The sequence below is a fragment of the Trachemys scripta genome, chromosome 5, assembly GCF_013100865.1.
Source record: "Trachemys scripta elegans isolate TJP31775 chromosome 5, CAS_Tse_1.0, whole genome shotgun sequence".
Lineage (NCBI taxonomy): Eukaryota > Metazoa > Chordata > Testudines > Emydidae > Trachemys > Trachemys scripta.
This window is the reverse complement of record NC_048302.1, coordinates 126,506,501-126,529,946: the sequence shown is the minus strand read 5'-3', so window position 1 is coordinate 126,529,946 and position 23,446 is coordinate 126,506,501. Positions and strand designations below refer to the sequence as shown.

The following is a 23,446-nucleotide window of genomic DNA, read 5'->3' as shown; positions in this document are numbered from 1 at the left end:
GGCGATGAGGCTCGGGCTTCAGCTTTGGTACCGGGCGGTGGGGCTCGGGCGTTGGCCCCAGCCCCCAGGAAGTCTAAAGCCAGCCCTGGTGACCCCATTAAAATGGGCTCATGACTCACTTTAGGGTCCTGATCCGCAGTTTGAGAACCGCTGCTCTAGTTGGTTTGAATCATTTGGCTTTTCCTCTGACAATCAGCAAACAAGATCTCTCTGCACTTTTTTTTTCTATTTCTTTAGTTTTACAGATGCTGCTTTGTATTTTGTTACATTCCATGTCTTTATTGAAAATAACCTACCCCCACTTTGTAAACCTAGGTCAGCAGCTGAGGGCAATTTATCACTGACCATTGCTCAGTCATATGTTAATGTTTGAGCAAAGCCATAAAAGAATTACATCATATTACCTCTGACCAACTTTCAAGGCAATGAATCTTTATAAAGCCCAAGCACTGGTTATTGACAAGCTACATTCTCTCCCGACAGGGCCACAGAGAACATCTCCATCATGAGCTTCAATGGAAAGTTTGAACTCCAGTCCCAGGAAAATTTTGAGCCTTTCATGAAAGCCCTTGGTAAGTATCAGATACATGTAATTATGTTTAGTGTGTGTTGCCTCTATCCATATGTAGTGTCCAACATTGGTTAAAATTAGTCTATTGCGTGCAGGCATTCAGGATTTAGATGAAAATAATTTTAATTTCTAATATTGAATTTTACTGTCCTTACTTTTTATACATTAATATGTATTTAAAATACCTAACACTGTACATGTGATCTTATGCATTCATGAAAAGAACACATAATGGAACGAGTCTCTACGATTGACGTGCAGGAAACATTGCATACAATTCTCTGGCCTGTATTATTTAGGAGATCAGTCTAAAATACCATAATGGTCCCTTCTGCCCTAAGAGTCTGCGGGCCAGATCCTCAGCCACTGCAGACCGGTGTGAATTTCCACCTAAGTCAGTGGAGGTGTGCTAATTTACACTGGCTGAGGAGCTGGTCCGAGGAATCTAGTAAATGAATCTCTGTTGATTTTTGCCTTGACTCTGCTAATCTGTCACTCTGTTCATTTTGTATGGAACCTCTGATTCAATTGCTTGCCAAGAACTAGGTAAAATGGGCCACTTATTTAGGTGCCTGAAGGTAGATTTAGGTGCCTACTTTTAGGCACTCAAGTTTGAAAAATGTTGGCTTACATTTTCAATAACTTTCTAGCCAGGGATTGTATTTTCTCCAGTCTCTCTAGATATTCATCAGTGATTTGCTTTATCATTTCTTCCATGTATTGTGACATGCTTTTTACCTTTCATATGTACAATTGGCTTCAGGATTTTGAGGGATCCCAACCAGGATATTCTTGGGGTCCCTATTCCTCCCACATCTCCACAAAAATTCCTGTCTTCTCCCCTCCTCCATCCACTTTCTTTTGCTTGATCTTTTCGTTCCCCTTAGACTTTCAAGGTGGGGGCAGAGGTGGCATTTCTTCCTCTTTCTAACCAGCCGTGTAGGACAGGGGACAAGTCCTGGGGTTGGAGACTTTCCCCAGACTAGACTATGAATGACATTGTTCATTGCACTCAAACAGCAGCCAACCGCACGGTCCTATGTTAACGTAGGAAGTGTCCCTCAGAGTGAGGCCACCGTGTACCAGTCAAGGAACCCCCTCAGCCGTGGATTTCACAGCCCCGAAAGCTGGCTCTGTTTGTGTGGCTTCCCCGTCTGCCCCAGAAGTAGCGCTCCTCAGAACGCTCACTAAGCCTAGGCTTTTATTTCTGGCCAGGTCTTTCTGATGAATTGATCCAAAAGGGCAAGGACATCAAGAGCATCTCAGAAATTGTACAGAATGGCAAAAAGTTCAAGGTCACCGTGACAACCGGCAGCAAAGTGCTGACCAATGAGTTCACTATTGGAGAGGAGGCCGAGCTGGAGAGCCCAACTGGAGAGAAAGTCAAGGTAGGGGCCCAGTCCTTCCTTCGTGTAGGGCTGTGGGTTGCTGAGCATCTCCTGTGGGGTGCTGAGTGCCCTGATGGTGCTCAGTCTTCTGGTAGGGGCCTTCTGCACCTTGCAGGATCCTGCCCTGACACCACGTCCCAGCTACACTATCCCACAGACAGGGCTGAACTGACATTGCCCCCAGTACAAAGCAGTTGATTTCTAGTGGACTTGTAGAACTTTATTTCCTTTTCATCTAACCCAGAGGTGCCCCAGATTTGCTCAACTAACTGCCACACCATCAGCTTGCCCCTGGAGAGCCACAAGATGCATCAAAGCCCGTAACTGCTGCTGGGCTAAATTCTCTGCTCATGTAAACGTGTGCAGCTCTTCTAACTTCAGCGGCATTGCACCCATTTACACTGGCAAAGAATTTGGCGCCTGGTGTGTAATAGGGATGTGTGGCCGTCAATGATTAGAGCGCCCAGCATGCACATGGATCAAAGTGGAGCACTGCATGCTGGGACCCGTAGTTGCTGTGGCCTGAGTCCCAGATAGTGAAGTTTAGGTGGCCATGGATTGTATTGTGTAACTTCATGGATTGGTCTTGGCTCACAGCTTGGCCATGTGTGATTTATTGTAGTGGAGGGGAAGTAAAGCTCCAAACCGTAGCTGAGGGAAGCATTGCACAATGGAGAGGATGTCTGGCCACTTGGGTGCCATGCCTTGCCCTGTTTTAGACAGGATGTCAGCAAGAGTCTTACACAGCCCGTGGCAGTGAGCCTCTGAGCCCAGGTCAACAAACTCGGGTTTACTGGGCTCAGGCCTAGGGTGACCAGGGGGAGGGATAGCTCAGTGGTTTGAGCATTGGCCTGCTAAACCCAGGGGTGTGAGTTCAATCCTTGAGGGGGCCACTTGGGGATCTGGGGCAAAATCAGTACTTGGTCCTGCTAGTGAAGGCAGGGGGCTGGACTCAATGACCAGTCCCTTCCAGTTCTAGGAGATGGGATATCTCCATTTATTATTATAGATAGCAAGTGTAAAAAATCGGGACGGGGGGGGGGGTAAATAGGAACCTATATTTATAAAAAGCCCCCAAAATCAGGACTGTCCCTATAAAATCAGGACATCTGGTCACCCTACTCACGCCACAGCACTACAAATAGCTGTGTAGACATTGCAGCTCGGGCTGGAGCTCAGGCTCTGAAACTTGGGGATGGGGTGGGCTATAGAGCCCAAACTGCAGCTTAAGAGCACCATCTATCACAGCTATTTTTAGCACTGTGGCATGAGCCAGAGTCTGTCGTCCTGGGCGTGGCGCTCACTGCTGCCATTGTCTGTGTGTCAGCAAAGTTTCAAAAGTGGCCTCCAATGTTGGGCGCCTCTCTTGCTGAGTGCCCTATTTTAGAACCCCAGGGCTTAATTCTAAGAGGTGCTAAGCACTTTCCATTGACTTCGGTTGGACGTGTGGCTGCTCACTGTTATTAGATTCCTACTTAAACTCATCACTTGGCACCTCTGATAATCAGGCCTTGGATTTCTAAAGTTAGATGCCCAAAACTATAGGCCACCCCTGAAAATGCGGGCTGTAACCGCTCTTTGCCTCAGTTTCCCCACGTGTAACATGTTTGAGAGCCACAGATGAACGATTCTGTAAAAGTGCTAAATACTGTTCTTCCAGACTAGTCAGCTGAATCAGGTTTGACTTCATGTGGTCTGTTGCATTACAAAAGAGACATTGAGTTCCATTTTATTTTCAAACAAGGGAATGATGAAATGTGGCAGGAGATGTACAGGCATAAAACAAAAACCTGCCCTCTTAAAGAAGGATTATGTGCAGGCTCTTTGGCTGCTCTGACTGCTCCTTTCTCTGCCCTTGTTTGCATGTGGAATTAGGGTTCATAGCTCTTAAAACTGGATGGTTCCTGTTCCTGGAAGGGAAAGGACAGACACAATGGTTCACTTAAAACCCCAGCATTGGCAATTCCTGCCCCTCACCGTCTCTATCTCATCAGCAGGTGGCTTTCTAGATCTTTTGAAGGCTGGAGGAATTTCAGTCACCTGAAATACCACTGCAATGCTACACACCTAGAGGTCGCTGAGATCCCACATGTGTTGTACTGGGGATAGCATCATGAACTTCTGGAGCAAACCACAGGCCACCAGCACTTGAGCTAAAGGAGAATTCTCTGCAAGTGGGGCTATAAGAGTTTTACCTTCTATATAACAGCCACTAGGGAGCATGTAGGTTGATACTATTTGTATTATCATACTGCCTAGGAGCCCCAGTCATGGACCAGGACCCCACTGTGCTAGGTGCTGTACAAACATGGAACAAAAGGACATTCCCTGCCCCAAAGAGTTTACAATCTAAGGAGGTAGACAGATAAATAATGTTTTCCTATTGAAGGATTTTACTTGTGTAATTTCAGTTAGAAGTGATGTTAAACCACTTAGGACTCATCTACACGGGGACATCCAGGAAAGTTAGCCTGAAGGAACTAAAGGTGTGAATTTGAAATGAATTAGTTAGACCGCATTAAACTCCTGTGTAAACACCCTCATTCAAAATTATAGTGGCCTTAATTTGGTTTAGTAACTAAATGGAATTAAGGCCACTTTTAATTCTGAATAACAGCATACACACAGCGATTTAATGTGATTTAACTAATCCACTTCAAATTCCCACCTTTAGTTAATTTGGAGTCTTACACTTGCCTAATATATCAAATAATTAGACACGTGAGTGCTAATTGGTCTTTATTCCACAGGCAATAATGTTCACGTCTCTCTTCCCCTCTACCCCCTCTCTATCAGGCTGTTGTTCAAATGGAAGGTGACAATAAACTGGTCACGAACTTGAGCAAAATCAAATCCATCACTGAAATAAAGGGAGACATAGTCACCAATGTAAGTATAAGAGGTTATATATAACATTAGAAAAATGTCATCACTTACAACATGAGACTATGGTGGGTGTTTCTAATGGAGACCAGCAAGAGCAAGTAGCTATCAGCATAGACTACTGAACCAGAGTACTGGTTTATACCTGGGCCAGAACTTCCACAGGTATAAATTGGCATAGTTCTACTGACTTCAGTGGAGCTATGCTGATTCCCACCAGCTAAGCATCTGGCCTATTAGGTAGTAATGTATGAGAATCAGTTCTTTTAAAGATATCATGTACAAGCGTGTGCGTAATTTGGCCTTTTGTTAATGACCAACATCTACCCCAGGTGCTTAAGTTTGGCTGGTCAATCAAGTGGCCATTTTAGGCCATTTTCCATGAGAATGTGCAGTACGCTACATGCTGTACACCCTTAATTATCCAACGGGCATTGGGGGCACTGAAAAGTGTGAATAATCAAGGCTTCAGGTAAGTGAAGAATGTTTTCACTCTCATTGTAGTAGAAGTTGTGTAGTAGAAGTTGGCATGACCAGAGGAGGCTAGGATGACTGGTTTCAAATAAGCAAGGTCACACTGGACACACACATTTTAGAGTATTTATTAATATAGTTAAAGGATTAGCAGTGCAATTTAAAGGAGATACAGTTGGTTGGCCTTGGACTCCATCCTGAAGTGTGGGTCTCTGGTCTGCGGGATCAGGGCCTTGATATGTGTGATATTTGCAGGCTACTTCAGTGAAAGACTAACGCTTTGTGCTTTTTATTTGGTTTTTAGATAATGACCCTGGGAGACATCAGCTACACACGAATCAGCAAGAGAATCTAGCTATCCTGTGCATTTCCTATACTATGTAAAGTGTGCCCAATAAAGTACAGTTTGTATTAAAGCACCTTTGTGGTTGTTATTATTATTATTATTTTATTATTAGCATCCTCCTTGTCATTGGTGGCAATGCTGTGATTCACAGATGCCTATTGTAAGAGCTGTATTGGCCACAGTTTCTATCCATTTTCCTAGTGAACAGCTATCCATATCACAAAAGCCACCACCACAATTGGCACAAACTGGCTAGCAAGTTCTACACAGAGGACACAGTATGAATGGGCTATAACGACTGTACTACCCTCTGTGCCATAGAAGTGGTTCCTCCGGGTCAGCGTTGAGACCCATTGCTGCGGCCCATGCTGTATTTGTTCAGTTGCTAAAATCAGGCATCACATTGTTGGTTCATATTCAATTTGTGAGCCGCCAGAACCCCCAGATACTGCAGTACTACCACCCAGCCAGATACTCCCATTTTGTAGTTGTGCAGCTGATTTTTTCCTTCCTAAGGACTTTGCATTTCTCTTTATTGAATTTCATCTGGTTGATTGCAGACCAATTCTCCCATTCATCTAGGTCATTTTGAATTTTAAGCCTGTCCTTCAAAGTGCTTGCAAAACTGCTCCCGGCTTGGTGTCATCCACAAATGTTGTGTATCCTTCTCACTGCATCAGCCAAGTCATTAAGGAAAATATTTAATAATACTGGACCCAAGACAGACCTCCCTGTAGGTCCTTCCTAGATCCATCCTCCCAGTTTGACAGTGAACCACTGATAACTACTCTTTGACTAGGTTTTTTTCAACCAGTTGTGCACCCACCTTAGAGTAATTTCCTCTAGACCTCACTGCCCTAGCTTGCTTAGTAGGATGTCATATGGGCAGGGCTGGTGCAAGGAAGTTTTGCATCCTAGGCAAAACTTCCTCCTTGCACCCCCATCCCCAGCCCTGCGGCAGCTCCCCAACCCCCCCCTGCCCTGAGGTGCCCCCCCCACCGCAGCTCCCCACCCCAGCTCACCTCTGCTCCGCCTCCTCCCCGAGCACGCCGCCCCCACTCTAATTCTCCTCCCATCCCAGGCTTGCGGCACCAAACAGCTGATTGGCGCCGCAAGCCTGGGAGGCGGGAGAAGTGGAGCGGCAACCGCGCACTCGGGTAGGGGGCGTAGTTGAGATGAGCTGGGGTGGGGAGCTGCCACACGGCTCCCCAGGCCGGAGGAGTGGGGAGCTGCAGTGGGGGGGTGCCTCAGGCGGGAGGGGCGGGGGGAGCTGCCGCAGGGCTCCCCACCCCAGCTCATCTCTGCTACACCCCCTCCCCGAGCACGCCGCCCCCGCCGGCAATGACAATAATTGCATGGAGCAGCCGCTGCGCTAGGAGAGGGAGTCTGAGTCGCACGTGTCAGTGCGCCGCCGGCAGCCCAGCCCAGGAATGCTGTAAAAAAAATTGGGGGCACTGCTTTTTGGCACCCCCAAATCTTGGCGCACCGGCCCTGCATGTGGGACTGTGTCAAAAGCCTCACTAAAATCAAGATATAGCATGTCTGCTGCTCCCCCCATCCACTAGGCCAATAACCCTGTCAAAGAAGGAAATTAAGCTGGTTTGGTATCATTTGTTCTGGACAAATCCATGTTGGCTCTTACTTATCATCCTATTATCCTTTAGGTGCTTACAAACTGGTTGTTGAATAATTTGTTCCAGTATCTTTCCAGGTATCAAATGTCCCATTAAGATGATGTTTCCAAACATTTAGACAGTTGAACACAGCTTCAGGAATATGAAACCAATCACACACACACACACACTCTTCAATCTCACTGGGTTGTTAAAGGCCTGACCCATCTTAATATACACATCTTCCACAACCCTCTCCCCTCACTAGTCCTTTGCACCCACCAGTGAGGCGTGCCCCATACATTGGGCAACACCATGGTAGATCTTCATAATACCATCTTCCCTCTTCCTGCCTTACAGTGAACAGTTTTGGCATTTAAAGTGTCTCCATTGGCCTCCGAGTTTACACCCATTGACATGAATTCAGCTGTTCAGAGCCATAGTTTCAGGCTCTCTGCAGGACAGTTCGGAATTTATTTTTAAACCTTAATTACCTTGCAGAGGAATTTTCTCCAATTTACTTGCAAGTGTCAGGTTGGGGATTCCCAGGGCTGGGGAAGGGGTCCCAGCTCCACACACACACCAACCCTCCTTCCTAGGTGCATCAGAGTTAAACTCCTGGAAAAAGTACCACACTTTATGATATAACAACACCTTCCCCTGTGCCAGGCAAACCCAGGGGAAGACCTCTAGGTGGTGTTACAGACTGCTTTGCCGCCAGTACACCATAAAGAATCAGCCCAGGGACAGATCTCTGGCAGGGGTTCCACAGAGTCCCTTGCCCTGACATAACCTGCTAATGGCGCTGTACAGAACCCAAACCAGTCTCAAGGATGATGTTAGCAGCATGGTCATGGTCTAGCATTCACTAACAGCGGATGGGAATTGCTTTGTAGGTGCATCTGTTGAATAAGACTAGTTACAGGAAGGTTTAAAGAGACGCTGTGTTAATACACACCGGTGCAAAGCTGGTTGTCAGATTGCTGTGCCTCTTCCATGCAGTGAAAATCAACAACACTTAACACCCTGCAAACATTATCTAATCAATCTTCCCAGCACTCCTGTGAGATGGGATTGGTATCCAATTAGACTCCAGGAGCTCAGTCTGTTTAGCTTAATCAAGAGGAGGGTAAGTGGTGACTTGATCACAACCTATGAGTACCTTCGTGGGCACTTTAATCTAGCAGACAAAGGTAGAACAAGATCCACTGGCTGGAAGTTGAAGCTAGACAAATTCAGGCTAGACCAATGAGAGTAATTAACAATTGGAACAAACGACCAAGGGTTTGGGGTGGATCTCCATAAGTGGCAATTTTAAAATAAAGACTATACGTTTTTTTTAAGAGACATGATCTAATTCAAACAGGAATTAATTCAGGGAAGTCCTTTGGCTTGTGCTATACAGGAGGTCAGACTAGATGAGCACATGGTCCCTTTTGGCCCGGGAATCTATGAACCTGCACTTTACAGATGGTGAACAAAAGAACATAAAGGCCATATTGGATCAGACCAATGGTCCATCTAGCTTAGTATCCTGCCTTCTGATAGTGGCCAATGCCAGGTGCTTCAGAGGGAATGAACAGAACGGGGCAATCATCAAGTGATTCATCCCGTCAGCCATTCCCAGCTTCTGGCAAACAGAGACTTAGGGACCCCCAGAGCATGGGGTTGCATTCCTGACCATCTTGGCTATTAGCCATTGATGGACCTATCCTTCAAGAACTTATCTAATTCTCTTTTGAATCCAGTTATGGTTTTGGCCTTCACAACATCCCCTGGCAATGAGTTCCACAGGTTGACTGTGCGTTGTGTGAAAAATATTTCCTTTTGTTTGTTTTAAACCTGCTGAATATGGCACAGAAGGCCAAATACAAAGGTGAAGCTAAACTGATGTAATTTACAGTTCTTTCCAGCCTCACCAGAGTTCACATTTTTTTAGCTTAATTTAGACTTAACTCTGAACTTGGCTAGAGAGAGTAAGTGACTTTACCAAAGTCAATGACAGAGGCGAGATTGGAACACAGATTATGCTGGCTCTCTTGCCCATTGCACTAGATCGTATTCCTTACCACCAGGTAAGTCCAAGCTGAACTTGACATTTCTTGAACCAAACCAAGTATGCAGGAAAGATATTGGCAGTGACATCTGTCAAGCTCTTCCTAAAGGAATCGTCCTTTCTACCCACTCCCCGCCCATCAGGGTTCAGTTCCTATGGCACACGAGCCCTAAAGCCACCCCCTGGCTATATACTACATTAGCTCCATCTGTGGTACTCACTGCAGGCCCCATCTGCAGTTGCCTCACAAATTAACTTACACACCAGGCTTAAGCATGGTTGTTGTATTGAAACAGAATAAGCACAACACAGTTTGGTTGGCCAGCACGAATGGGGCCAAAGCACGTTAGAACGCCGACAGTGCTCCAGCCCAGGTTAGGACTGGGGACTAAAGTAAGTAGGAGCAGTGAGGAGGACATCTCCCCCTCCTCCACTAACAGTAGACGGGAGCTCCCACACTGTGGCTGAGGGAAGCAGTGCTTCCCCGCCACTCCTTGCCTCGTTGGTTGCTGTGATGGAAGCTAACCATTCTGTTTCAATCTTCTTTGGACACTGGTTTGGGCCTACACCAGAACCCTATTTCTGATCACCGTCCTAACCTGTTTTGACTTCATCCATGCTGAGATTTAAACCATTGTCTATGCACATTTTACTTGGCAGGCCAGTGTCAGCCACACTAGTTTATACAGCCTTAATGGTACCTAAATACTTCTACCTAAGGCAGGATCTCTAATTAATCTCCATACTGGTCATAGTACTGCCTAAAGTCTGCTCCATTCGGCAGGTTAGTTCCTACACTACAAAATTGTTTTTGAACTATAGAAAAATCGCAGGAAAAGTGTCTTTATTAAAACTTCCTCAGTGCCAAATCCTAATAGCTTTCCTCAGTTTTCACTCAATCCTCACACAGACAAGACTCCCTTTGCGCCGAACCCTGTAGTCCATCTTCATTTTTACTGGGTTCTATCCCCATCCTCACTTAGGCAAGCACCTGCTGACTCCAATGGAAGTTTTGCTTGAGAAAGAACTGATTGAAAGTCTAAGTGAGGGACTTCAGGATTTGGCCTTATATGAAGAGAACTAGCCCTAAAATGAATTATTGTGGAAGCGATGCTATAATGACCCTTTTATTATTTGTGGAAACAGGATCTATTTCCTGTGAAGTATTTCTTAGCTGGTGCCCTGAGCTCCTGGAAGAATACTTGTCAAGAGCCACTCTCAGGAGATCTATGTGTTCTTAGTTAGATGGCATTGTGCTCATTACAAATAACCTCTTCAGATTTGGAAGAAAAGCGTTGATGTTCTACCAGATGTGCAGGAATACAGATAACTGGAAGCTATGGGGTTACTGCTTCGTGTGGAAGAGGCTTGATGGCGCTTCACTGGTGGGCTCAGCCATAACTTGGATCTTCTGGTTCTTCAGGGCTGCTTCTCTCATTTTGTAATACATGAACTCATTCTGTTGGAACATGCGCAGCTCCATCTCTGACTGGACACGCATGACCTGCAGGGATGAAATCAAAGGGCAGGCCAAGTGGTGAAAACTCTACAATCTCTCTCAAAGTAAAGAAATAAAGTACCTTCTAAGCTAGGATAGTGGCCTCCTGCTCCCCAGTTCTGTTAGATGGCTGAACATCGGTACCACCTAATCACGATTCAGTGGCCCATATGACAAGGGAGGATGACCTCAGTCCGGTTCCATAACCCATCCCTCATCAGGGAGGCCAAAGGCTGCCTAAACATAGGGACTCAGTTACTCTCCCAAACCCAGTCGTGGTCCCTCCTAGACCAAGCTAATTAGTGGTGAGGCAGCGTGGCGTAGATTGCACTGCCACTGTCTGCTGTGGTTCTTCTGCAGACAAATTCAGGTTCCCATTCCCAAAGTTGTCAACCCAGAGTTCTTTATGAGCACAAATTCATGGCCAGTGCTAGATTACAGGGCTGCCCCTGCGCCTATACAGGCAGAGAAGGGGTGCTAAGGATTCCCTTTACACCCCTCTGCAGGCCAGCTGGCCTTGGATCCAGGCACACAAGGGTAAATGGGTGCTGTGAGCCCACTGTTCTCCTGGAGAAGCTGGGCAGGGAGCAACAGGGAATGAGCAGAGCCTTGACTCCATCCTCCAATACATCAGCCAACTGAGCTAAGTCAGTGTGCCTGGGAGAAAGGGGGGCAGTAATTTGCTGCTTCTGTAAGCCAGCAACAAATTACTATCTTGGGAGCAAGGGGAGAGCATATGTAACCCACAAACCTCATGGTGTTCTGTCCCATTGAGTGGTACCAAGACCACTTAGAGAGAGAGATCAAATGAATCTGCTCTACAGCCTTAGCTAAGGGCTTTTAGCTCATGCAGTAGAGACTCATGCACTCAGCTCCAGAGGTCCCAGGTTCGATCCACCCACTGACGACTGGGGCCTGTCGGAGTTACAATGGAATGAAGTGGGTCACTAAAGCACAATTCCTTTCCTAGGGAGCTCCTGGGAGAGCACAGCAACACACTGACCCTTATTATGGGCTGAGGAAATAAAATGCACATTTCGCAGTGACTTTAGGCCTATACTACTGAGGCGGTTGCAGAAACACCTATGCATGTCTCTCTCTCTCTCAAACACACACCCCCCTGACCTAGCAGTCACAGTGCCACCATCCAAGTTCAGGTGAGGACGGAGCTGGCAGGAGAACATGTCACTTCTCCAAAGGCCCAGCAAAGTCTACAGCCAATTCTGTGGTTAACATAGAGATGAGCGAAATTACTTGATCGGAAAATGTCACATTTTTCAATTTCCCAACGCCGCATTTGGAAATGAACCACTTTGTTTTGAATTGACATTTTTACTTTAAAATGTCAACTTTTAGTCAAAATATCTGTTAGATATGAACATTTTCGTTTCAAATCGACATTCCAAAATGAAACACTTCATTTCGAATCAACAGCTTGTTTTAACATTTCCAATTTTTTTATTGCTTTTCATTCCATGAAAGTTTTCAATACTGTATTTTGACTTTTTCTCCCAATTTGGGATGAAAACCAATGTTAAAACGTTGGAATGTCCCAGAGGATGGGAATTCCATTTTCCAACCAGCTCTAGTGTAATCTAATGGAAAACATATTAACATCACACTGCATGAAGCAAGCTTTATATGATCAGTTCCCAGCTTTTTAGGCATCTGCTTCACCATTTATTTAAATTTAACTCTTCATATACAACGACAACAAACCAGATTACACAGACATATGTCAAAGTAGGACCTGTCCAAGAGACGCTGGCCACCTACCTCCAGGTCTTTGGTGATTGGGTGGGTAGGTCCATGGGTCACCAGAAGAATAGCATAGGCTTTGCAGATCATGCCATGACCTGATTCAATGAGACTGGCATGCCAGTGGGTCACCCCGGCCCGCATCACGGCCATCCCTAACTGCGCATTGTTGGGATGGTATATTTTCCTGGGAAAACATTGAGAAATTTCATTGTGGTGAGAGTCTAACTTTCCAAATGTAAATATTACCTGAAAACACTGTTTGCTGAAGGCCAGATTCTGTCATGCTTACTCACACTGAGCGGTACCTCAATCTGTGAGTAGCCCCCACTGAAATCAGTCGAACTGCTGGAAGTGGGAACTACTGCTCGGTGTGGCAGAACCTGGCTGGGAACGAACAACGTGCTGACAGCGAGGTCTGTTAAGCTCTGATACAGGCTCCGAAGGTTTGTAACACCACACGCCATTGATATAACTGCAATCAGGATCCGATGCTATGCCCCTAACATTGCAGTTCCAGCACAGTGAGCAATTGCTTGAATTTACATTTAAACCTAACGCTTAGCTCTTATGTAGCATTTTTCATTTGTGGATCTCAAAGCACTTTGCAAAGGAAGCAGGGCCGGCTCCAGGGTTTTGGCCGCCCCAAGCAGCCAAACAAACAAACAAAAAAAGCTGCGATCGCGATCTGCGGCGGCAATTCGGCGGGAGGTCCTTCACTCCGAGCAGAAGTGAGAGACCGTCCGCCGAATTGCCGCCGAACAACTGGACGTGCCGCCCCTCTCCGAAGTGGCTGCCCCAAGCACTTGCTTGGTAAGCTGGTGCCTGGAGCCGGCCCTGAAAGGAAGGAAAGTATCATTGTCCCCATTTTACAGATGGGGACTCTGAGTCACAGCAAAGTGAAATGACTTTCCTCATGTCACCTAGTAGATCAGCGGCAGAGCCAGGACTTGAATGTAGGTTCCATTTCCTGGTTTTTGATCCTTCCCCTGGACCACGCGGCCTCTCATAAAACAACAGCGGTCAAAGGCATTTAAAATGAAACTGGACAAAATGGCAAACAATCACAATTCTTCTTTGACGGGAGGATGAATTAGGCCTTTTCCACTTCTAATGTCTATGATTTTAAAACCTGTGATTTCTAAGAATCTGTGCTCACTTTGTCATTTGAGCTACACTTAGTATGAGGGAGGAAAAACGAAAATTGGAGAGCCTTAGCCTGAACAGACTAAAACCCAACCCACTTCTCCATAGCTTTACTGGCTTTGCAGTAGAAACTTGGTTTAGTCAGTAAAGAAGTAGATACAGAGTGTGCAAAGGAGAGAGCACTTTCCATCATGTATGATTGGGCTGTCCAAAAGGAGATCACATTAAAATTATCACAACATGGGGGAAGCACCTGGATAAGATGCTGCTGGGCTGCTAAGATGGAAGGAAATTCTAGATGGTTTGAGGCTCTTTCTAGACCAACTGGGTATTTGTTTCTGGCCAATCACCTCTTGATGGCCAGCTGTTGGAAGGAAGGCAGCTTCCAGGTGCAGATGCCCCAACAAAGCAAGAGACTATTTCACAATGGAAAAGCTCAAGAGCCAAAACAAGGTTGAATATATATTATTTCCTAAAGGCCTGTCTCCTAACCCCCATCACTTGAGTCCTTTAAAATGGGACTGGGCCAAGCTCCCTGCACGGGGTCAGGAGGGGATTCCCTCCCCCCCCCCATGTGGGTTTTTTTAATCTTCTTCCTCTGAAGCATCAGGGATGCCACAGGACACTGGGTGAGGTGGGCCAGGGCTCTGGGGTAGTATCAAGCATTTGCTTTCTCAGGTGCGTGGCTGAATGGTTCTTGCTGTCATGCACAGAGTCTAACTGATCACCATGTGTGTGGTCAGGAAGGAATTTTCCCCCAGGTCGGATTGGCAGGGACCTTGGGGATTTTGCGCCTTCCTCTGCAGAAGGGGATGCAGGTGACTCGCCAACTCTCATTTAATCATTTCCCTGCCATTGTGGGGGCCTCAGGCATGGGTGCACCTCAGTCCCTCCTGTTCTCTGCCTGTCACACATAATACTCTAGTCTTCCATGGGTTTCATTTACTTTGGTCTGACTTCAGTTGTTGGGTTTAGTGTGCAGGTCCTGGGTGGGTGTCGGTGGCCTGTGATATACAGGAGGTCACACTGGATGATCTAGACCCTTCTGGCCTTAAACACTGACTCTGACACTTAGGAATAAACTGCAAGGAACAATTACTAGCAGGAGCAAGGGCTAGATGTGACCTGAAGTGGTGCAAAGTAAAAGGGCAAGACAAAAATTTGCACTTGGTGACACTTGTGCAATCCACCAGCAGTTTTCTTATCACAGTAGCATCTCTTTACCAGTCAGAGATCACATTCCAGGTGCACAGGGTGTTCTTTACATAATGATAGGGCTTTTCCATGTCTAATTTCTCTGACACCATCTAAGCAGCTCTGGGCAGCGTCTCAGACAAAAGAGATGGGTTAATTAAACCTGTCCAGCCCCCCTCTGAAGTTATATGCAGATAAATTGAAAAATGATCCTGTTTTGGAACTTTCCATTCACAAAGTGAGCAAAACTCTTTCTCTCCTTGGTGATAAAAGCAGGGCCTGATTCTGAGCTCAGTCATACAGGTTTTACACCAGTGTCGCTCCACTGACCTTAGTGGACTTACTCCTGTTTTACACCATTGTAAAGCGAGAGCAGAGTCAGGTCCAGATTCTTTGTAGAAATGTCTTAATTAAATTATAGAATCAAAGGGTAGGTCTACACTTACCTCCGGGTCCGGCGGTAAGCAATCGATCTTCTGGGATCGATTTATCGCATCTTGTCTAGACGCGATAAATCGATCCCGGATCGATCCCGGAAGTGCTTGCCGTCGACGCCGGTACTCCAGCTCGGCGAGAGAAGTACGCGGCATCGACGGGGGAGCCTGCCTGCCGCGTCTGGACCCGCGGTAAGTTCGAACTAAGGTACTTCGAATTCAGCTACGTTATTAACGTAGCTGAATTTGCGTACCTTAGTTCGAAGTGGGGGGTTAGTGTGGACCAGGCCAAAAAGAGCCACCATGAAAACGGGCGATTTGATCACGTACATGTAACCATCAACCATCCTCTTTGCATAGCCTGATGCTTCTTCGAACATCTGGAGGTAGGAGAGAACTTCCGAAGCGATGCTCAGGATTCTCAGCAGGTAGATGTTAGTGTCTCCCAGTACGGGCTCTTGTTTCTTCAGACACTCACGACAGAGCTTCACAACCTAGGGACCCATGAAAGGCAAATGAGTTCAAGAGAACGTCACAGCATTGCCTGCCCTAGATTTGCACATCCGCCACCACAGAGCTGTATGTTGTATGTTTCACCTTTATCCTATTTGCTCAATAGCTGCTCTGCAGAGAGAGTCAGTCATAAACAAGCGAGGAAAGTAAGAGTGAAGGGTGCAAATGTAACCCACTGATGAGCGAGTCACAGGTTTCCCCTGTGTCCCCATCCGCAAAGGACATGAGACTATTACAACCTCACCTAGGGAGTCTTGGCTCTTAGCTCATGCAAAGATAGCAGCCATTACACAAACTTCCTCCCATCACTAAAGGGCATCAGCAGAGAGATGGGACCAGACTGACACCAGCTCTGAACCTCTCACGTGAAGGGTGGATCCAGTGTCAGCCCTGGAGGTTCAGGCTCATCCTCTGTGAGATGGATCTGAGGGGAAAGCCTGGATCTGATCCCCTTGGACACTGGGGGAGTTTGGATCCAGCTCAGAACCCTTGTGACTTGGTCCCATCCCTGTTTCATAGCCCTGGAGAGAGAACGAGAGAGAGTTCCAGCAAGATGGGCAGCCCCAGTGGAAGGGTCACTCACTACCAGGCTGTGGACAGAGTGGTGGAGGAGATGGGCAAAGGAGAATGAATGAGCCAGGGAGGAAGGAAGTGGATACTGATGAATTAATTTCAGTGTATTCATTTATTGTCTGCCCCATAAACACTGACATCAGCAAACTGACCCGTCAGCTTGAGTATGCAACTAGTACCCCTGTCTGCAGGACTGTTTCATTACTATGACAACACAAATGCTGTCAGAGTTCACCCAGTGGCTCGGTGAGATCAGCTGCCTCAGGAGAGAGCCAGGCCCACTTCCTTTCCCTGAAGTTCTGCAGCGACAAGAGAACAAAGACACCGTGACTTACTTCATGGTAGACCCCCTCAGAGCGGGCCTTGTTGATCTTCTCCAGGGTGTCCTTGGAGAACTGGAGAACTTCCTTCACTACGTCTTGGGAGGGCTGGGGACAGGATTGGAAAGCTATTGAAATGAATTCACTTCTGAAGTAACATCCAGGCTCCCCGGAACAGAACCAGCTGCCACACTGAGGTCCTGAAGCTTGCTACCGTTGAACTCAATAGTAAAACTTCCACTGATTTCAATGGGAGCAGATCAGCCTGTACCTGTACTAACCTACAGTGTCACTCAGTGCTGCTACTGCATATATATGGCCTGGTTGTGCTCTCACTGGGACAGGGGCGTGAGGGCGGGGAGGGACCTGAGTGGTTTGGGGGGCTTGGTTTTGTTTGTTTGTTCATGCAAAATGTCAAAAGTTAGTGTTTGGCAATTGGGAGACTCTTGCAAACCTCACAGGGGAATGAAAAAGACTGAGCATGGGAGGCTGCCCTCAATGGGGTTACATGGAGTCACCAGGTGCTGTATGTGCACAATGTATGGCAAGATTGGGGCCATTGACTGAGACTTCCATGCAGCTATACCAGGGAGGAATTTAAGCCTATATTTTATTTACATACTGGAAAAACGGTCAGCATTTGGGCCAAAACATGACTTCCCACCTGGCCTTGAAAGCACACTCCTTCCATCTCTCCATGCTGGAATGCCAGCTGCAAGCATTCCAAGACCACAAGTCAGGCACCCAAAATATTGAGATTGTCTTAAAAAATCATGCAATTTCAAAACTAATTAATGTTGGGTTCTTTTTCTTTGCCTTCTGGTTTTTGAGTTTCTGGGGTTCCCACTTCTTTGCAATAAGAACATAAGAACGGCAATACTGGGTCAGACCAAAGGTCCATCTAGCCCAGTATCCTGTCTTCTGACAGTGGCCAATGCCACGTGCCCCAGACGGGCTGAGCAAAAAGGTAATCATCAAGTGCTCATTCCCAGCTTCTGGCAAACAGAGGCTAGGGACACCATCCCTGCCCATCCTGGCTAATAGCTATTGATGGACCTATCCTCCATGAACTTATCTACATGGCCAGCTCCAGGCACCAGTGGAGGAAGCACGTGCCTGGGGCGACACATGCTAAGGGGCGGCATTCCGTCCATTCTTGGGGCAGCACAGTCCGGGCAGCTTCTTTTTGTTTTTTTTTTGCTTCGGCAGTTGGGGTGGCAGTCCGAGTGGCTTTCTTTTGTTTGTTTTGTTTGGGGCGGCAAAAATGGTAGAGCCGGCCCTGCTTATCTAGCTCTTTTTTGAACCCTGTATAGTCTCGGCCTTCACAACATCCTCTGGCAAGGAGATCCACAGGTTGATTCCGTGTTGTGTGAAGAAATACTTCCTTTTGTTTTTTTAAACCTGCTGCCACACCAGTCATGATTTTATAGACCTCTATCATACCCCCCCCTTAGTCGTCTCTTTTCCAAGCTGAAAAGTCCCAGTCTTATTAATCTCTTCTCACATGGAAGCCGTTCCATACCCCTAATCATTTTTGTTGCCCTTTTTTTATCCTTTTCCAATTCCAACATATCTTTTTTGAGATGGGGCGACCACATCTGCACACATTATTCAAGATATAGGTGTACCATTGATTTATATGGAGGCAATATGATATTTTCTGTCTTATTATTTATCCCTTTATTAATGATTCCCAATATTGTTAGCTTTTTTTACTGTCACTGCATATTGAGTGGATGTTTTCAGAAAACTATCCACAATGACTCCAAGATCTCTTTTTTGAGTGGTAGCAGCTAATTTAGACCACATCATTTTACATGTATAGTTGGGATTATGTTTTCCAATGTGCATTTATCAACATTTAATTTCATCTGCCATTTTGTTGCCCAGTCACCTAGTTTTGAGAGATCCTTTTGTAGCTCTTCGCAGTCTGCCTGGGACTTCACTATCTTGAATAGTTTTGTATCATCTGCAAATTTTGCCACCTCACTGTTTACCCCTTTCCCCAGATCATTTATGAATATGTTGAATAGGACTGGTCACAGTACAGACCCCCTACTATTTACCTCTCTCAATTCTGAAAACTGACCATTTATTCCTACCTTTTGTTTCCTATCTATTAACCAATTACCAATCCATGAGAGGACCTTCCCTCTTATCCCATGAGAGCTTACTCTGCTTAAGAGCCTTTGGTGAGGGATCTTGTCAAAAGCTTTCTGAAAATCTAAGTACACTATATTCACTGGATCTCCCTTGTCCACATGCTTGTTGACCCCCTCGAAGAATTCTAGTAGATTGGTGAGGCATGATTTCCCTTTACAAAAACCATGTTGATTCTTCCCCAACAAATTATGTTCATCTATGTGTCTGACAATTTTGTTGTTGACTATAGTTTCAACCAGTTTGCCCGGTACTGAAGTCAGGCTTACCGACCTGTAATTGCCGGGATCAATTTTTAAAAATTGGTGTCACATTAGCTATCCTCCAGTCACCTGGTACAGAAGCTGATTTAAATGATAGGTTACAAACAGTTAGTAGCTCTGCAATTTCACATTTGAGTTCCTTCAGAAGTCTTGGGTGAATACCATCTGGTCCTGGTAACTTATTACTGTTTAGATTATCAATTTGTTCCAAAACCTCCTCTAATGACACCTCAATCTGGGACAGTTCCTCAGATTTGTCACCTAAAAAGAATGACTCAGGTTTGGAAATTTCCCTCACATCCTAAGCCATGAAGACCGATGCAAATAATTCATTTAGTTTCTCCTCAATGGCCTTATCATCCCTGAGTACTCCTTTAGCATCTCAATCGTCCAGTGACCCCACTGGTTGTTTAGCAGGCTTCCTGCTTCTGATGTACTTTAAAAAAATTCCTATTACTTTTTGAGTCTTTGGCTAGCTGTTCCTCAAATTCTTTTTTTGGCCCTCCTAATTATATTTTTACACTTCATTTGCCAGCATTTATGCTCCTTTCTATTTTCCTCATTAAGATTTAACTTCCACTTTTTAAAGGATGCCTTTTTGCCTCTCACTGCTTCTTTTACTTTGTTGTTTAGCCACGGTGGCACTTTTTTGGTTCTCTTACTATGTTTTTTAATTTGGGGCATACAGTTAAGTTGAGCCTCTATTATGGTGTCTTTAAAAAGTTTCCATGCAGCTTGCAGGGATTTCACTTTTTGCACTGTGCCTTTTAATTTCTGTTTCACTAACTTCCTCACTTTTGTGTAGTTCCCCTTTCTGAAATTAAACACTACAGTTTTCCCCGCAATCACAAGGGCTAGAAATCTACTTTTTTTGTTTCTAAGGAAAGCTGAAGTTGTTTTATAATCACATGATGCCCTGATGTGGGGCTTCAAGAAAAACACCCTTTATTGTGAAATTCATGATAAAATTGACAACACTGTTATATGACCAAGAACCAAAGCAGTAATCCTGGATTTGGACCTGAGGAATAGATTTTGTTCCCTCCTGAAAGAAGAAGGGGTTTGGATTCAACGCTCTAGGTTTGTCCCGTTGTTTGCTTTTAACATCTGGACTGTGGGAGGCTTGGAGAATCTTTGTGTTAAATTTTGCTAAACTTGTGGAGACGGCCATCTGTGATCCTAATAACAGCCAGGCTAGAAAGTGCCCTGAAAGTTTACAATACGAGGAACAAGAATGGTCGTTTACTCAGAGCCTGTATATAGAGTTATAGCTTAAAAGACTGAAACTACTGAAGATAACCAGATTTTAAGATTTTAACCGGGGTTTAAGCTTTTGGGATATGTCTACACTGCAGGTGAGAGCATGCCTCCCAGCCCAGATAGACAGGCACACGCTAGCGCTGCTCAAACTCAAGCTAAAAATAACAATATGGACATTGTGGCACACTCTAGCCACCAGAGTGTGGTCGGGGGGCCAGGCAGGCTTGGACTCAACCAACCAGCTCATGCCACTACCCGTGCCTCAACATCCACACTGCTATTTTTAGCATGCTAATTCAAGCAGAGCTAGTGTACGTCCTTTCTAGCCCAGTTGGGACTCACACCTCCTGGCTGCTGTGTAGACGTATCCTTGGGGTCCTAGCCTGTCCTGCAGACTTTGTTCAAAAGGAATTTTGATGTCAATGCAAGTTGTTTTGTCTGAGTAAGGGACTCCTATAATGGGCACTTGAAATGTCACTTAAACAGTAGCAGCACATGCTTGAGGGGAGGGGGGCGGAGGGGCTATCCCATTTGCCTACATGAATTGTCAAATGAAAGCTGTTTCCTGCCTTCACTAAGAGCCTAATCCCGGTCCCACTGAAATCGATGGAAGCTTTGCCACTAATTTGAAGCGGTGACGGATCAGAGAATGGAACGGCTGTCGAGTACGTAAACGGTCATTTATTCCGAGGGCATTTTCCATGCAGCTGTGAGGGCTGCTACTAACTGGGGACTGAGCCTGAATTCGGAGAATGTAGAAAAGCTGGGCAGCAAGCAGACATTGTTTCCTGTTTAGGTCAATACCAAGATTTATTACCTATGCATGGAGAGTATTTTTCATACCTAAAATCCCAGGTCTTGCATAGGTACAGGGAGATTTTTCCATGAGGGCACTAAAAGATATGGAAAATATTCACCCTGAAAGTGACACACGCTGACTGTATGTATAGCAGATCCCCACTGATACACACACACAGAGACACACAAGCCCTTGCTGCTCACTAAGGCTCTGTCAACACTATGACCAGCCGCAAAGGCATGGCTTAGCCCTGCTGAGTACAAGCCCACCTGAAAAGCAGTGGGTATGTGACTCCACTCCTGTACCGGTGCTACCATGACTACAATGCTATTTATACACACCCTAGCTGGATGAGAACTAACACGAGTATATGTACATGAGCCAGGGAATCGCATTCCCTCACTCGTTGTGTAGCTGTAGCCTAAAGGTTTAACAGCAGGTGCTGTAGAAAGATCTCAGATTTCTGAATATATTTCTGGAGGTGTTCAGACCCCACAGTGGTAAGTGTGGTACAAGTGGCCACAGATAGAGAATAGAGACCGGTAATTTACTAGAACACGATGAATTATTATAGTAAAGATTAAAAACGAAACAACAGTTTAATTTGCAGTGGTCTCCCAGCAGTTAGTAGGAGTTACGGGCTGAATGTGAGTGGTTCCTGGTTATACAAGTAGTCCCCTCGCCTTCAATTAGGGCCTGATCCTGTAAACCTTTACTTGCGGGAGTAGTCCTAACAAAATCAAGTACAGGACTCACATTGCAGGATCAAGCTTTTACTGATTTCAGTGATGCTACTTGCATGAGTGCAAAGTTGCAGGACTAGGTCCTTCAGGTAGTTCAGCTGTGCTTTGATTTAGAGAGGGGCTGATCGTTGTGTGAATAAAGAAAGAGAACAGCAATCAAGTGGAAAAAATTCCCACTTACATGTAATCAGGAGCTATCAGCACCGTCACAAAATAAAACAGCCTGTCAAGGAAAACAGCCTAATACCCACAAGACACCCCACAAACTATTCTTCCAAGAACTCAGGTGAAGCTGAATAATAAACAAATACAAGTCACTATGCTTCTGCCCAAAAGATAAACAGCCTGTCATGTGAACTTCCCACAGAGAATTGACCCAATGCAGCCACCCACAAAGACCTAGCCAGTAGGGTGACCAGACAGCAAGTGTGAAAAATCAGGACAGGGGGTGGGGGGTAATAGGAGCCTATATAAGAAAAAGACCCAAAAATCGGGACTGTCCCTATAAAATCAGGACATCTGGTCACCCTAAGCCAGGGGTTCTCACAACAATGTTTTTGGTGGCCTCAGAGTGCGGCCACCAAATCTTGCTGGTGGCCACTCAGGCAATTTTTCCTAAAATACTTAATTAACTTTACGAAAAACAAATAAATATGCACATAGATATGTCCAAATCATAATAACTTATTTATGGAGGGGTTTTTTGCAGACTCAATAATAAAAATAATGTACAGTCGTCTCTATTCTTTACTGGACCTAAACAGAATAGAAACACAAATAAGGTGCTTTGCATGTTCTTGTCTTTTTTTTATTGTTGTTTCTTTTGCTTTTTTGGTTGCATTTTTTTAGCCTTGCTAGCTAGTAAGTCTGCTTCTGTGAAAAGTGATATCCGTAGGTTGGTTAATATCACTTTTCACAGCAGCAGCCTTGTTAGCTAGATGGGAGGCAGCGAAAGTGATATTAACAAACATTCAAATATCATTTTTCCCAGCAGATTTACTCAGCCCTTTGGATGGAGCCTGCCGCAGTGCAGCCAAAGCCTGGAGCCCAAAGCTCCGCGGACAGAGCCAGTGGCAGGAGCCCGCTGCTGTGCAGCCGGACCCTGCCATCTGCCACCCCAGGGCTGAAGCCAGAAGCCTGAGTCCCACCGCCCCCAGGAAGGTGGGCAACTCACACCGGCTGTCTGCTCCTCTGGTGTTTGTGGCTCCAGAGGGGGGCAGGGCCCAACCCCTCCTGGCAGCCCCAGAGGAGGGGCCATTGCTTTGCCCCTTCCCCCCAAATCACTACCCAAGAAAAGCCCCTGGCAGCCGAAACACTGACCTAGACCCTGTATTTGTAACCAGGGAAACTTCCTTTTAACCTACCTGGGCTAGCTCTGGCCTACCCTGTCTTCTATTCCCTGGCCGGTCGCCCCTATTGTCTGCTGCAAGACAAATAGTGAAGAAGAAGCATCG

The 23,446-nt window shown here is 45.8% G+C and overlaps 2 protein-coding genes across 5 annotated transcripts in view; one reads left to right on the top strand and one right to left on the bottom strand.

Moving 5' to 3' along the window:
• The first annotated feature begins 433 nt into the window (after nt 1-433).
• On the top strand, nt 434-5,736 carry FABP1 (fatty acid binding protein 1). Its single transcript, XM_034771856.1, has 4 exons — nt 434-572; nt 1,787-1,959; nt 4,756-4,848; nt 5,621-5,736. Exons 1-4 carry the CDS (start codon nt 506-508, stop codon nt 5,669-5,671), a joined length of 384 nt encoding a protein of 127 aa, XP_034627747.1. The 5' UTR covers nt 434-505; the 3' UTR covers nt 5,672-5,736.
• SMYD1 (SET and MYND domain containing 1) overlaps nt 3,658-23,446 on the bottom strand; it is a 52,121-nt gene continuing 32,332 nt past the window's right edge. For 2 of the 4 annotated variants that reach the window (XM_034771852.1, XM_034771855.1), the window contains 4 exons: nt 16,783-16,875; nt 15,692-15,855; nt 12,606-12,774; nt 9,601-10,835 (listed from right to left, as the gene is read on the bottom strand). In XM_034771852.1, the coding sequence (XP_034627743.1) occupies nt 10,677-10,835; nt 12,606-12,774; nt 15,692-15,855; nt 16,783-16,875 (585 nt within the window). In that variant the 3' untranslated portion in view covers nt 9,601-10,676. Of the gene's footprint in view, nt 3,870-4,681; nt 4,820-9,600; nt 10,836-12,605; nt 12,775-15,691; nt 15,856-16,782; nt 16,876-23,446 lie in introns of those variants that run through there. The other 2 variants (XM_034771853.1, XM_034771854.1) reach the window with 2 other exon arrangements.

Bases quoted from the DNA above. Each gene is read 5' to 3' on its own strand.
- FABP1 (XM_034771856.1), top strand. From the start codon at position 506: ATGAGCTTCAATGGAAAGTTTGAACTCCAGTCCCAGGAAAATTTTGAG. The intron at 573-1,786 runs GTAAGTATCAGA...ATTTCTGGCCAG, and splicing joins GCCTTTCATGAAAGCCCTTG to GTCTTTCTGATGAATTGATC. The intron at 1,960-4,755 runs GTAGGGGCCCAG...CCTCTCTATCAG, and splicing joins CAACTGGAGAGAAAGTCAAG to GCTGTTGTTCAAATGGAAGG.